At 31.4% G+C, this 14,775-nt stretch overlaps 2 protein-coding genes across 3 annotated transcripts; one reads left to right on the forward strand and one right to left on the reverse strand.

The window, feature by feature from the left end:
* The first annotated feature begins 4,055 nt into the window (after positions 1-4,055).
* On the forward strand, positions 4,056-6,167 carry LOC137811866 (protein EXORDIUM-like 2). The gene has a single exon (XM_068613722.1). It carries the CDS (start codon positions 4,372-4,374, stop codon positions 5,278-5,280), a length of 909 nt encoding a protein of 302 aa, XP_068469823.1. The 5' UTR covers positions 4,056-4,371; the 3' UTR covers positions 5,281-6,167.
* On the reverse strand, positions 6,095-12,476 carry LOC137811867 (polyadenylate-binding protein 2). Of its 2 annotated transcripts, XR_011081185.2 has the most exons (7): positions 12,316-12,476; positions 12,106-12,214; positions 11,236-11,306; positions 7,722-7,913; positions 7,515-7,642; positions 7,140-7,324; positions 6,095-6,300 (listed from the first exon to the last, which is right to left on the reverse strand). XR_011081185.2 is itself a non-coding variant. In XM_068613723.2 (6 exons), the coding sequence occupies exons 1-6, from the start codon at positions 12,361-12,363 to the stop codon at positions 7,276-7,278; spliced, it is 597 nt and encodes a 198-aa protein (XP_068469824.1). In that variant the 5' UTR covers positions 12,364-12,476; the 3' UTR covers positions 7,033-7,275. The 2 variants fall into 2 exon arrangements, 1 of the variants encoding a protein (XP_068469824.1); XM_068613723.2 differs by lacking the exon at positions 6,095-6,300 and having other exon boundaries at positions 7,033-7,324.
* Between the last annotated feature and the right edge of the window lie 2,299 nt (positions 12,477-14,775).

Below are 14,775 nucleotides of genomic sequence, written 5' to 3' on the forward strand. Positions count from 1 at the left end.
TTTAATAATTTTTTTAATAGACAAAATACATCTTTATACTAATAAAATAAAATATATTAAATAAGAATAGAATAAAAAATTATATAAAAAAAATTATAAAGAGAAATCATCTTTATATATAAATATAGATAATAAATTTTTAAAAATTTGTCCATTTCAAATATCCAACTTATCTACATATATAATTTTTTCAAAATTCGCCCATCTCAATAATTTTTCTTGAAAAATTCCACCAACTCAATTAATAAACCACTTTTTCCCATATATATGTGATACACATTGATACTTTTCCATATTCGTGTCATCATCATCTCTTCGCATGCATTAAATTTTCTTGTTCATTCAGAACAGGTTGTAATGGAATTTTTGTTTGTTTCCTTCGATGCCATCTTTACACTTTCAGAAACTCCATTTATTTCCTTGTTACATATCCGTCCCAACATGTTCTTCCAAATTTTCAAAACCATTGAAGATAAACAAATTTAATTGAATTTTAAATTATTCATAAATTTTTATATAATTTTAATTATAATTTTTAAGTATTTAAATTTTTTATATTTTTCAATTGATTTTTATCATATAATCGTCACTTCTCATTGTCACTTTTCACATATCTTTATATGAAAAATAAAAAAAATAGATAATTAAATTTTAAGCTTTTTATAAATTAAGGTGTCTTAAACTAAATCTCTATTAAGAATTTTTGTTTTATTAAAATATTTATATTCTATTATGGTCATGCCATTTAATTTTATTATTAAGTAAAGTGACATGAATTTTATTATTAAATGAAGTGTCATAATTTTTTAATTTTGTAGTTTCAAACATGAACTTTATATATATATATATATATATATATATTTATGATATTGCGTTTCATTTTTTAAATTAATAACTACAATAAAAATCAAACTAAAATAATGTGGAGACACAAAATAATATTGTTTGATAAAAATAATTAAGGTTCTACAACTTGTTTTTTGTATTGCCTTGTCTAAATTTATTATGTTATGTTTGAAACTGTAAAATCAAACCATCATATCATCTTAATAAAATAATCAATTGAAAAATTTAAAGATTTTAAAAATCCAATAAAATAAAATTTGGTAGGAATAAAAAAATTTATGAAAAACTTAAAACTTAATTATTATTTTTTTATTTTTCAAGTAAAAACAAGTAAACACTGACAATAGATAACAAAATTAAACAGTAGAAGCTTGATTAAAAAGTTTGAACACTAAAAATAGAACGAAATTTTGAATTAAAACTCAATTAAAAATATCAAAATTTGAGGGACTTAAAACTGAATTAAAAAAATAAATTAATATAACTAAATAATTTTTTTATTCTTAAGTTTGAGTGTGGAAGTCTCAACTTGAAAATTCTGAGTCTATAACGTGAAAGATACTCCTACATGCATATTTGTATGGTGTTGGTGTGGAGCTAAAAGCTGGCAAACATGACTATCATTGAAGAAGATGACCTATTTAGTATCTTCTAATGAGCTTCCTAACCCTAAATTCCAAAGCTCTTAGGTACACCCATACCCATTTTTCAAACTCAACATCACTCACCTTCACAACCTATTATTATCTCAACCTTGCATCTTTGTTCATTATTGCTTAGGTTAAGAAAGAAAGAAAGAGAAAGGAGACAAGTAGTAATGTGAGATGATCTTCAAGGCTATATATATAATAAGGTTATATTTATGTAAAATTACGTATATTTCTAAATAAAAACAAACTATATAAAGACAAGAGTAGTTTGAAAAAACTCAGAAAAAAAAAACAAATTGTTTGGTAGTTTTATACAACAAACTTTTTAGAAATAAAAAGAAAAATTTAAATTGTTAAATTGATTTTTTCAAACTTCTTTATAACATTAAAAAAAAATTGCTTAATTTTTTTATTATTTTATTAAGTTGTTGAATAAATTTTATTACAAAAATACATTTTTCAAATATTTTTAGAGATAAATTAGTTTAAAATTACAATATTTTTCTGAATGGAAGACCTAAAAAATGATGAACCACTTGCAAACGTAATACTCAAAGAGGAAACATGACAATCTCTATCATTACTTGAGAAAGTATGGCTTGCCACCCTATCTATTTATCAATCATTATGTGGTCAATCTATAAATAATTCATCCATTACAAAAAATATAAAAAATAAATTAAATTAAATCCAATACATTTTTCTATCAATTTTTAAGGTATTAAAATTAATTTGAATAATTTTTTTATAATTAAATATTTCTTAAATTTATATATTTTTAATGATTTAGAAATATACTTTTGAATTTTTTATAGATAATTTATCTTTTGAAAACTATTTTAACATTTATTTTTTCAAAATATATCCTTATAAGTCATCAAATAGAAACCAATTTTAAAGACAAAAAGTAATTAATTGTTATAATAACTAAATTAGATACTATTATAGTGACTAAAAAAATTATTGGTATATAAATTAGTTTCTATTATTAATAAATAATTTTTAAAAGATTAGTAGTTATTTAGATACTAATTTATAAACTATTTATCAATAATAGAAATTAATTTAAATACTAATAACTTTTTAGTCCTTAAAATAATATTTATTTTATTTAATATAATAATTAATTATTATTTTTATATTTATAATTAATTTTTATTTAATAATTTTTGTAATGTATTATAAAAAATGTGAATGGATGATTTAAATTTTATTTTTATCAAATAGATCAAGATGGACGAATGAAAGTGTTTAATAGAAAAAAGTCAGTATATTTTTTATTTGATTTATTATAATCGGAAATAAAATTTATCTAATTAATTCAGTTATTTTCCCATTGAGTAAGTAGATCTAACAAAATTAAAACGAGTCATTTCATGAATTTTAAATTAGCTTATTTTTAGATTAATTTTAATTTAGGCAGTATAAATATTAATTAGCCATTGCTCACACACTACCCTCTGAAGTTAAAAGGAAAGTTTATCATCATAAACATAATTTAAACTAGAAGAATTACATATTCTTTCTATCATTCTAGTAAAGGAAAGATTGAGATAACATCTTCATTGTTGTAAAACCAAAAAAAAAGCCGTTGAAATTGAATTAATGTATAAAACAATATACATGTATTATAACGGTAGATTGATTTTTTTTCTTTAGTTCCTAGACTTATGGAATATTTGTAATAAAAAATTATTAAAATGAATATTTATCATTGTTTTTTATGTAAAAAATTAATTTTCAGGGTAAACTAAATTATAATATTATAATATTCAAAACCATGAAATATTTAGTTTGTCATGTAAAAAATTTGAAAATAAGTTATTTCAATAATTTTCTTATTATAAATATTTAATAAAATTAAAATTTAGACTAAAAATAAAAATCAATTTTACATGAAAGTATATCAAAAAACAAATTTAACTTAAAAATTAATTTATTACATTGGTTATTACTAATATTTGAAAATTATTCTTCAAATATATATTGTGATAGTATGTGTAACTAAACGTTAGACATGAATTAGAATTAAGATATTTTAGGAGAAATATTATTAGAGTAATAATAGAGTAACAATTCATTACAATTAGAAAAAAAAATTTGCTACTTTAGCAGCTATATATAATAAAATATATCAGTTTAGAATTGTTATATGAGGTAATATAATTTTAAAATTATTTAATTTCTTTACGATGATATATATTATTAACAAATTTTATTTCTCTTTATAGGTATAATTTATTGGAGGTTTAAAGACTCTATATTAAATGTTAGTTTACATACATCGATTTGTGTAATAAAATATTTGAAGAATAGAGAAAAGAGTTGCATGCGCGGATAAATTAAATATACTGAAACACTCTTTCTTCCTGGAACTCTGCATCTGACGTCAATCTCATCAAAGTCGATGCAGACTGAATCACACGCTAACCCTTCCAATTATATGGCTCCAATCTCACCGTCGAATAAAATCCTACGGCCCATATCCCCACTCCAATTGCAGGTGGGGCCCAACTAGCCAGGTTTAAATTGTGCTGAAACGCATGCTAAAGCATTCTAGGGATTGCGAAATAAAAATAAAAAATTAAAATGATATGATGCAATATTTAAAAATAAAAGAAAAGTAATATTTAGATGAGTAGAAGTGTGAAATGGTTGGAAAATGGTAAGAAACATAATGAAGTTGAAATTTGGACAGGCTGTGAAAGAAGTAGCGAATGAAAAAGGGACACGTGGAGGATGAGGATGTTGACACCTCAGTGGTCACAGCTGTCTCCGCTCATCAGGTATATAAATAGGTCTCACTATCTTACTCGTGTCCATCGTCAATTCATTTCAAACACTCTCTCTTCACACTTTCCTTCTAATCCACAACATGCCTTCTAATTACAACGCTGCCATCGCCTTCTCTGCAGTGCTCACGCTGCTCCTCTTCCCCTTACTAACTGTAGGGGAGCTTGTACAGGAGCAGCCACTTGTGCTCAAGTACCACAACGGCCAGCTCCTCAAGGGCCGCATCACCGTCAATCTCATCTGGTACGGCAGCTTCACCCCGATCCAACGTTCCGTAATCGTCGACTTCATAAACTCGCTAAGCAAAGCGCCTAACGCGGCGCTTCCCTCCACTGCCACGTGGTGGAAAACCACGGAGAACTACAAGGGGGGATCCTCTGCGCTGGTCGTAGGGAGCCAGATTCTGCACCCGGCTTACACGCTCGGGAAAAGCCTCGAGGGAAAACACCTGCTCGCGCTCGCCTCCAAGTTCAATCAACTCAACTCGATAACGGTCGTCTTAACGGGTAAAGACGTCGCCGTCAAGGGTTTCTGCATGAGCCGCTGTGGGACCCACGGCTCTACCCGCGGCGTCCAAAACGCTACCCGCACCGCTTATATATGGGTCGGAAACTCCGAAACACAGTGCCCCGGGCAATGCGCGTGGCCCTTCCACCAGCCGATTTACGGACCCCAAACGCCGCCATTAGTAGCGCCTAACGGCGACGTTGGCGTTGACGGAATGATAATTAATTTGGCCACCCTTCTTGCTGGGACTGTCACGAACCCTTTCAATAACGGTTACTTCCAGGGCCCCCCGACGGCGCCATTGGAGGCTGTTTCGGCTTGCCCGGGGGTTTTTGGAAGCGGGTCGTATCCTGGATATCCGGGTCGGGTCCTGGTGGATAAGGTAACCGGGGCGAGCTACAATGCGCATGGTGTGAATGGGAGGAGGTACCTCGTGCCAGCGATGTGGGACCCGCAGAGTTTGACATGCAAGACCCTCGTGTGAGCGTGCGACGTGGCGTGGGATGATGTTGATATTGGTCGATGGGAGCGGAAGCAGGGGATGGAGAATGGATAATGGATAATGGATAACGGAGTAGGATCGGAGGAAGTGTGTTTCTAAATTCTAAGCCTAAGCCTGCTTTTGTCGTTTAGTGTTACGTGTAAATTGTGCTACTAAAAGACTATAGAGGAAGTGGAATGTTGTATAAATAGTAAATTATGAATAAGGAAGAATAAGATTAAAAAAGGGGATATGATTAATGTGATATAGATATATTTTATATGTGTGTGAAGTTAGGTTGATGAGTTTGTTTTGTGTAATTTTAAGAAAAGGGATGGAGAGTGGATTTTTTTTTTTTATGAATTATTGATATGTTTGGGTAAAGTAAGATAAGGTGGTTGAGGAATGAAGCGGTGGAAGAAGAGGGTTGGTGTTTTTGTTTGTTTATGGGTAAATGAGAATAAAGGTGGTGGTGTTGGGGGCCTGGGAGACCATTATGGCGAGGTATCGGTCATGATGATGTTGGTAGGGTGAAGTGAATCTCACAAAGTGTGTAAAAGGCTACAGGGGTGTCATTGTTTTAGATAGTTTTGGTGGGTCCTTTTTCTTTGCAATTATGTTTCTGATAAGTATTGGCTTCTACCCTTCTCAACGTGAAGATTGGGGTGAGGTAGGGTGAAAGATTGATGGTCTTCCTTTGAAATAAGTAGGAATTTGATAATGGCATGGCCTTGGGCAGAACACTCTGATGGGTGGAGTTACACGCTATGTCCCTTTCTGTTTCCCAACCAGTTTCTCATTCAACAAAAGTCAGCTTTAAATAAGAACTGATGGGTGTGTTAGTTTATTCATGCCACAAATTTGAATAATAAAATTTACACTTTTATACAGATACGTGGTTATTTGATTTTACCCTCTGCTATAAAATAACTGTCATAAGCTGAACTGGACTATGCCTCTACGCATCGTATTCTCGACTCAGTTCTTCCACATTTTTCAGTGCTTTTTCGTCACAGTTTGCCACTGCAGTTTTATACGTACATGTCAAGGAAATATTTGAATGAATAGCTAAATAGGCATGGTATGACTCAAATTGTTAGTTGACTGTCTTTAAGAAGGCATTTACAGCAATCTGAAGTGTAAACCACGCAAGTTCTTCTGATACTCAGTGCAGAGGGTCACAGTATAAGGTTACTCAAGAGAAATTGCATGGACATATTAGCCTTTCACTTGCGTGAAGAATGACTCGAACTTTTTACTGAAATCTTTTCAAAATGATTTCCAGTATTTTTTTTTTACCAAACTGCCTTTAATAATTTTATAACTTTTAATCCATAATCAATAAAAAATTTGAAGTTCTTAAGATAGAGACTTCCTTTCATGAGAAGATATTGGAAAAAATAATTAGCCACAAAGTACTAAAATAGATTACATAGCTATTTCTCTCAAAATATGTTATTAATAAATTTAATGTCACTAAATAAATTAACCAATTTAATGAAAAACGAATTAATTGAAATGATCTTGTACACAAAAATGCAAGTAGTGTGACCTTCGGGACAACGTTTTCCCATAGCCGACTATTAATTATCATAGGTTTTGACTTTTGACAATCACGACACAGCTAGTCTAGGACAACAATAAGAACTAGGAACAACTATTGCTTGGATTTTCGTAAAGAAAAATGAGGCCTACACTAACAATGGAGAGATGCACCTACACATTACAAATTTGAGAGAAGAAAAAACCCAACTTAAAACCCCACAGATTAACATTTTTTTTAACAAGGATACTTTTACAAAGAAAATTTGAATATATATCAGATATAAAAAAAAATGCAGAGGAATACATCGTAAGCTTACAAGGTTTGCTGCTTAATCGGTGGCCGGACCATTCCCTCATACTGAATGGCCTACATCAACCATGACACTAGAACAAGGAGTAGGTTATGTCCTTCCATCCATTAAACAATACTTCTAATTCTGCATAATTAGACATTCAATAGTAGGGGCTATAGCGCATCCCCATTCTAAACCTTGGAACTTTTCTGCAATAAAAAGATGATGAGTGTTACATGTCCACTATTTACAGCAAAAATAGAAAACTTAGAATGGGGTACCAGCTTCCTGCACCCCAAATAAATCAATCCACTCCGCCCTTCATTTCTGGCGTGGGTTGATGTTTTTGTGGTCCAAGATGAAATGCCCATGGAAAGGAAACAAATGAAAATAACATACCCATATCCAAAAGGAGCATAAGCAAAAGGAGGTGCATACGGGGCTCTGCCTCGAAACCCCTGGTAAGGATTAGGCCGGCGAGGACGATATTGCTTCATCCCTGGTATGTTGGTCCTCTTAGCAGTAACCTGCAAAACGTCCATGACAGAATGGAAGGTTAAAAACGAAAATGCAGATATTTTTTAAACAAGACCCTCTTGTTCTAACCTTCAATTGACGCCCGTGTAGTTCAGATTCATTCAGCAACAGAGCTTCTTGAACAGCCTGCACTTCAAGAAACTCTATGTAAGCATAGCCCTTTGGTTGGCCAAACTTATCAGTTCGGATGGTGACTCGGTTTACGGTTCCACATGACTGGAAATGCTGCTGCACTTCTTCTGGAGTACATGAATAGTCCACCTGTGGAAAATATCAATCCTAAGAGATTAATTGATGACAAAGCCACACGGAAAGCCAATCAATTTGCTATTGGTTGTCCATGGAAACTGTTGTGCATTGCAACTAGAGCATTATGATAATATCGAGAGTTCTAGAAATTAGTAAGCAAATTTCTAATCAATAATTATAACAAACAACCATGCAATATAATACACCCATTGCCTATTTAAATGGTTTGTAATTTTGATGTCAGTCATCCACTCCACTCTTCTCTTCATAATATCCCAGGATACTATGCAATTTACAAACTACAAAACATCAATTTTAACTCAATAAGATATATGAAGGAAACCAATTTATCACGGAACTAAAAGGAACTTCACGTACCGTTTTTGGCTTCTCAACCCTCTTTTTCTTTCAGATTTTGTGGTGAATTAGTTAAAATATCAGTAAAAAATAAAATTGATTCAAAATTCCCTCTTGATTCCAAGGAAGTAAACATAGAAATGTCAAGGACCCCTCACCATGAGAAAAAATACCTATTATACTTTTGAGCACTAGGCACCGCCAAAAGCATCCGTTGGCTTTGCTATCAAAATGGGAGATACCACGAACTGTCCTTTAGCTACAAAATCCTCTTCCCACCAGTAGGAATCCACGTTCTCGATCTGCAATCTAATCCATTCTTCTGTTCATCCCACCACAAAAACTTTGAAAGTTTCTATGCTATGGGCCTGTATTTTCACCCTAAATTGTAGTTAGTTTTACATGTATTTTTTTTTTCTTTTTCCTACCTTCCTCTTCACTATCAAAATATGATGTTTTGGATTTGACTCCTCCAAAGTGAGGGGAACGCGATATAGAAGATAAAGTATAATAATAACCAGTAATTAAAAGAAATCACAGATTGAGATCATAATTAAGCTAGATTTTTTTAAACATGTATTTAATTTTATCACGATTATCGACCACTGGTTTTTTTAATCAACAATTACAAGTTCAATTTATCATCTAAAGTGCATATCCTCATTTTAGAGGAGCCAAATCGGTAGCCCACCATACTACAACTCCATGAATATCACCTTCCAAAACAATTAATGCTTTAGCTTCTTAAATTTTGTCAATCCTTCCCTTTTTTTTTGTTGCATAATTTGTTTTCAAATCTTAAGTTTGTAAACTTCTCACAAAATTTTCTCTCCAGCTAAATATTATATCTTTTTATCACATACTTCCAACTGCAGCACTACTAAACCAGAAACCTGTAGATGAATGCATAACCTGCGATTGGAGTCGGGCATATGTCAATTAGGACACCACCACTTGAAAACACAATCAAACTTTGAAATATCAAAAACACATTCAACACCAAAAAAAGAAATTTCTCACCATCTAAAAGTTTAAATTAGTAGCAACTTAAAAATTCAAAATTTCCAAGATTTAAGTAGGTGAAGACTAATGCATTAATCTTTCAATTAGCAGTGAGGCATTCGCATTATACACGAGCAACGAACATGAACAACTTTGGCTAAGATACATTAAGAGAGAAAAAAAGTCAGCTAAAGCCAATACTAACTGGAGTTAGACATACACAGAAAAACGCATAAAGGACCAATAAATGGCCATGTACATTTGATCACATGGAGTAAAACAAACATCTGAACTGAGTATGAAAGTCAAAGTTCAAGAGGAAACCATTGTATGACCCAGATGAACAACTATGAGTGGACTGAGAAAAGCTATCAATATCATTTTATCGGTGTATAAAAAAAATAGACTTCCCGAGGTTAATTTCAAATAAGGTTGCACGCACAGTAAAATGGGATGAAAATTTATTCCTCCAACAGTACAGGTTAATATGAACAGCTTAGGATTTTGAAAGAAGCACGTTCTAAATAAAGGTGAGAAATTTGGGGCTTCAAGTTGCTTAGCAACAGTGATGGAAAGACAAGCCAATTGAAAAAGGTCAGGTGGGTAGGGCAGGTATGGATTTGAGTAAGAGGCTATAGGTAACAAATCAAGGTTGGTCGGGCAGGTGTGGATTTGAGTAAAAGGCTATAGGTAACATATCGTAGCATAACGGGTGAAAGAGAAGACATGTTGCTAGGGTTTGTTCCATGCCCTTCAAGAGCTTCGAATAAGAGATACAAGGGAAAACCAAAATATTAGATTTAAAAGGAGCTGTATTCAGTAAAAGTTGTGATTAAGGTTGAGGTTGAACATAAGCCAGATAAAACATAGGATCTAAATCATGATACGATACAACAAAAGAAAATGCATTAGCGTAAGAATCAAATTTGTAAGGTTCCAAAATCATAATTTCTATACAGACTACAGAGAAGCTTTATGCCATCAATAGTCTACTCATCCTACATAATCTTGTTATCCTAGATCTGCAATCTGGATTAAAGTTATTAAACTAACATGGATACTTCATGGTAAGCATCCAGCTGATTCACCATTGATTTGAATAGAAAATCTTTGCAACAAAGAAGCCTTAAATTAGTCAACTCTTGTCAAAATAATCAAACAGTAAAATCAAATATTCTTCCGTCTTTTAATGGACATATATCTATATCTAATCAACAACTTGCTTTAATTTTTCCCTCCTTCTCTTTATCTGAGTAAAAATCTCCTCTACATCGCATTGCTTCATTTCCTCATGTCAAGGTGCCCTCAATATCACTTATTTATGACTGATGCAGACACACAAACAACAAAAACAGTAACTAAAAAAAACAGTATGCTGAACTAAAAGCAAAACCTAAAAATAAAACAGTAAACAACAGCAAGAAACATGCCAAATGCTGTTCAATATGGCTGTTCGGATAAAAGACATTTTCATCTTGCTGCTGGGAATATATTCTCACTGTCAGAAAAAAGAGAGACCACTTATGGATGTTGGAGTTCTATTCTATCACATTCTATTATTCTTACATTGTCACGTTCACATGCAGACACACACATGTGTGTAATATCAAACCATGAAATATGTTTTTCATAACATTAAGGTTCAATTGGTTCCCTAATTATGTATAATGATGGAATGCTAGAGTCTAGACTTTATAGAGCCTCAGGATTAAGAGTAACGAGATTAAGTCCAAATCCTCAACAATTAATGCAAACACAACATAAAGTCATGTGACTCCAGGAATCACAATCTATTTTGTTCCAAAAGCAGCCAACACACTTAGACACGTTGCCTTGCTATGAATTAATAACTACAGACAAAATATATAAGTTAATTTCAGTAGCATACACGGCCCATATTAGGAAACACGTCAATTAAAGAATTAAATAAGCAAAATATAAAATTTAAATGTAAACAGAAGAAGAGACAGCTCACATTGCCGACAAAGACTGATCGAGAATCTACTTCCTCTTTATTGTTCTGACTCGAAGCAGCAGGAGCAGGAGCTATTTGGAGATAAGAATCAATAACAGAAACAAGAGTCCAAGAATCGATTGTAATGAAATGTCTTGCACACTAAGAAAATACAGTGGTCACACCATATGCAAGGAGAAGAAGATAAATCAGAAGGAAAAAGACAAAGGTAAAGACAAAAGAAATAACATTCACAATTTTCTTTTAAGGTTAAGAAAAAAAGTCAAATAAAAGAGACACGTGGGGAGACGATCGGCTGTCAATGAGGCCTCTCTCATTCACAACAAGCATTGCATCCTGCTATGCATTCTCTTAACGAGAAAAGCTGAAGCCTTGAGCACTACGGCACTCAAGCATCCCCAAGTATCGCCCAAAATCAAATAATCCATGCATTAACCCAGAACTCCATATTTGGAAACAAAACTTGACAAATTTTCAGCTAGCATCAGTCTATAACACAATTATCGCGAGTGTAACAAAACATCTTGCCATTCACAACCATGTTAAAGAGCCTTTCTTAACCTCTTAAGTGAACTCTTCGGTCTTCGACAAAGGAATCAATTGCATGACACAGTATACATTACCAAGCATGCAGCACACGGAATCCTATTTTTTTTAAGGTAATTAACTAAAAATTAACTAATTGGAAGAATTATGATCTATGTTAACAATGCAAAACAAACAAACTAGAGCTAATTCTCACATAGAACACAGCCAATTCAACCCAACTTATATCAAATACATATAATTTCACAAATAACATAAAAAAGTTGAATATTTAATTTTTCTTTTGAAAAAGTAGCAAAACAAATAATTTACGAAAGAAGGTACCTTGAACAGATCCCATTTCCTTCTCGACCTTGGCCTGCATCTCCCGCAAAGCAGAAGCTTCGTCTTCCATTTCCTTCAAGCGCTTCTTCATGCCATCCAACTCCAAGCCCTGCAATGCAATCGGCATTGATGCGTGAAGCAATGTTGATTGAAACGGAAATTGATGCAGAGATGAAACGCAAAAGCAAATGGAATGAACGCATTGCATACAGCTTCGTTGCTGTCTGAACCGAGCATTTCAACGTCGTCGTTTTCCATGTTGCTCTCTCTGTTTTTCTGCAATTTCCCCTTCTCCGCCTTCACTTATACTTTACCGCAACAACCATTTCATTTCACAATTTAATTTAAGTGTAAAAGGGTCTTTTCTCACCAAACATATAATATACTCTTTAAAATTCTTTTTTTAAACAACTATCTAAATTTCTGACATAATAATCCTAAAATTTAATACATTTTTAAACAACTCTTTTTTTATTTTTCTTTTTTTAAACAACTCTTTTAATTTGTAATAATTTCAGCTAAGCCACTAAACTTTATTATTTATTTTAATTTTGATGTATAATTATATGTTACTACTATTATTTCAGTTTGAACTTGATTAAAACAATTAATAAATTATATTATATTTAGAAATTTTAGAAATTTTGTTAATTTTAAAACTAACGTAATAAGGCAATACACTTTCAAGACCAAAATAATTTTTTATCCTTAATTTAAATATACTTCGCATATAATATTAAAATGATTTTAATATAGTTGAATAATAAAATATCATAAATAAATAATGAGAATATTAATTTTATAATAATTATTTTAAAATTTATAATGACTCGGTATCACACTGATTATTATTATGTATGAAAATTAAACATTTTCAATATCTCATAAATTTTCCATCATGAAAAATGGCTCTTCAAAATACCCTAAACCAAAATTCATGCAAAGAAAAATAAAAATTAAGAGTAGTTTAAGCAATCAATTAAAAATTTCAAAAAGTAGATAAAATAATATTATCTGACGTGTAGTTCTCATAAAGATAATAAAATAATGATTGAATTTCAAAAATTTAATCAAACAGTTTCTCGTTTTGCATTTACCAAGTATAATGAAATTATATGATATAAATACACGTCATTATCATAAATAATTGTTAATTAACTTACAATTTTTGTGTTTTTTTTAAAGTTTGAATATTTTCTTATAAAAAGTTAATCAACACAACTAACATTTTACATTTTTATAATTATTCATAGTATATTACAAAAATACATAAGTTATGTACAATGATAAGAGTTCTACATAAGAATAAAAAATTATCAATATATTTAATATCTCTCAATGATATTAAAACTAAGTTGTTCACGAGTCAATATTCTAGAGAAGATCTTTTAAATTTTTCAAACAATTCTTATTGAGCTAGTTCTTTTCTTTACTAGGCACGTATGAGAAAAAAACATGGAAAGTAATATAGTCTATTTAAGTCTTAAATCTTAATCTTAATAAATTGAAATACAATACAAACAATATAAGCCTAGGATTTGACCAACAACTATAAGACTTAATTTCACTTCATCAAACTTATAGACTCATATTCCACTTATGATGATTTACTATGAACATCAAAAGTTACCTAGAAAGTGATTAGGTAGTTAAGTATTTCTCATTAAAAATATGTACAATCATAATTATTTTTCTCAAGAATATCGGTTATTTTTCCAGTCCACAAAAGATATATATATATATATATATATATATATATATATTCACTACCTAATACTGGAGATGTTGAGAAGGTATCAAATGGTTCCAAGTTTGGCCTATGAATATCCTAGTCCAGGACAGTACTCTAAACCATCCATATGTTCATTTACTTGATAAGTACTTCTTTATACCCACCATGATCATTACCTTTCATCAAACAATGTACTAAAAGGTGACTTTCTAAATACAGACACTCATGCATTAATATGGTCTCTAGTCATTGGAAGAAAATCTAAGACTCTTTCTCAATTGACATATATACTCTTTGACATTTTCAAGGATCACATAATGTGATGACTATTAAGATACATCATGTTTGTATTAAACAATAAACTTTACAACAACCCAAACTATTAAGTTGCATCTTTCTTCTATTTCGTCATATAACTTACCCTTATAAAAAGAACATGAAACTCTTACAACTTAATTAGAAATGACAAACAAAATCATAATTAACTATTTAAACATATATAATTACTAATGATCACCAAATGGACTACCACACAAATAATCAAACCATATATTCCTAGAGGTTTATAACCAAATGATCGATTCTATAAAGAGTTCACTATACCTGATGGTGTTGCCTTCATGACCGATTTGATTTCTTGAATTTTTGTTGGAGTTGGAGGAAGCTTGATGAAGGAGATGGACCAAGGATGACTCCAATGAAGCTATGGTTTCCTTGAAGTTGCATGAGAAGTAGGGATAGTGATTGGTTGGGCCATATCACTTGAAAAAGGTGAAGAAGAAGATCAATGTGTCTATCCTAGAGAGTCTAGACAAAGGAGTGAGAAAACATGCAAACTTGACAACAATTCACTCATATGTTTGTTCTTAATAATTCATGAGCCAAGCACCTCAATTTAGAGAGAGAAGGTTGAACATTTTGGAGCCAAAATTTGAAAA

Source organism: Phaseolus vulgaris, chromosome 2, assembly GCF_051622355.1.
Source record: "Phaseolus vulgaris cultivar YP4 chromosome 2, ASM5162235v1, whole genome shotgun sequence".
NCBI classification, from domain to species: domain Eukaryota; kingdom Viridiplantae; phylum Streptophyta; class Magnoliopsida; order Fabales; family Fabaceae; genus Phaseolus; species Phaseolus vulgaris.

Excerpts from the sequence above, each read along its gene's own strand:
- LOC137811867 (XM_068613723.2), bottom strand. The coding sequence starts at position 12,363 with ATGGAAAACGACGACGTTGAAATGCTCGGTTCAGACAGCAACGAAGCT. Across the intron at positions 11,307-12,105 it reads GGAAATGGGATCTGTTCAAG|CTCCTGCTCCTGCTGCTTCG; the intron begins GTACCTTCTTTC and ends ATCTCCAAATAG. Across the intron at positions 7,914-11,235 it reads GATCAGTCTTTGTCGGCAAT|GTGGACTATTCATGTACTCC; the intron begins GTGAGCTGTCTC and ends TATTTTCCACAG.
- LOC137811866 (XM_068613722.1), top strand. The coding sequence starts at position 4,372 with ATGCCTTCTAATTACAACGCTGCCATCGCCTTCTCTGCAGTGCTCACG.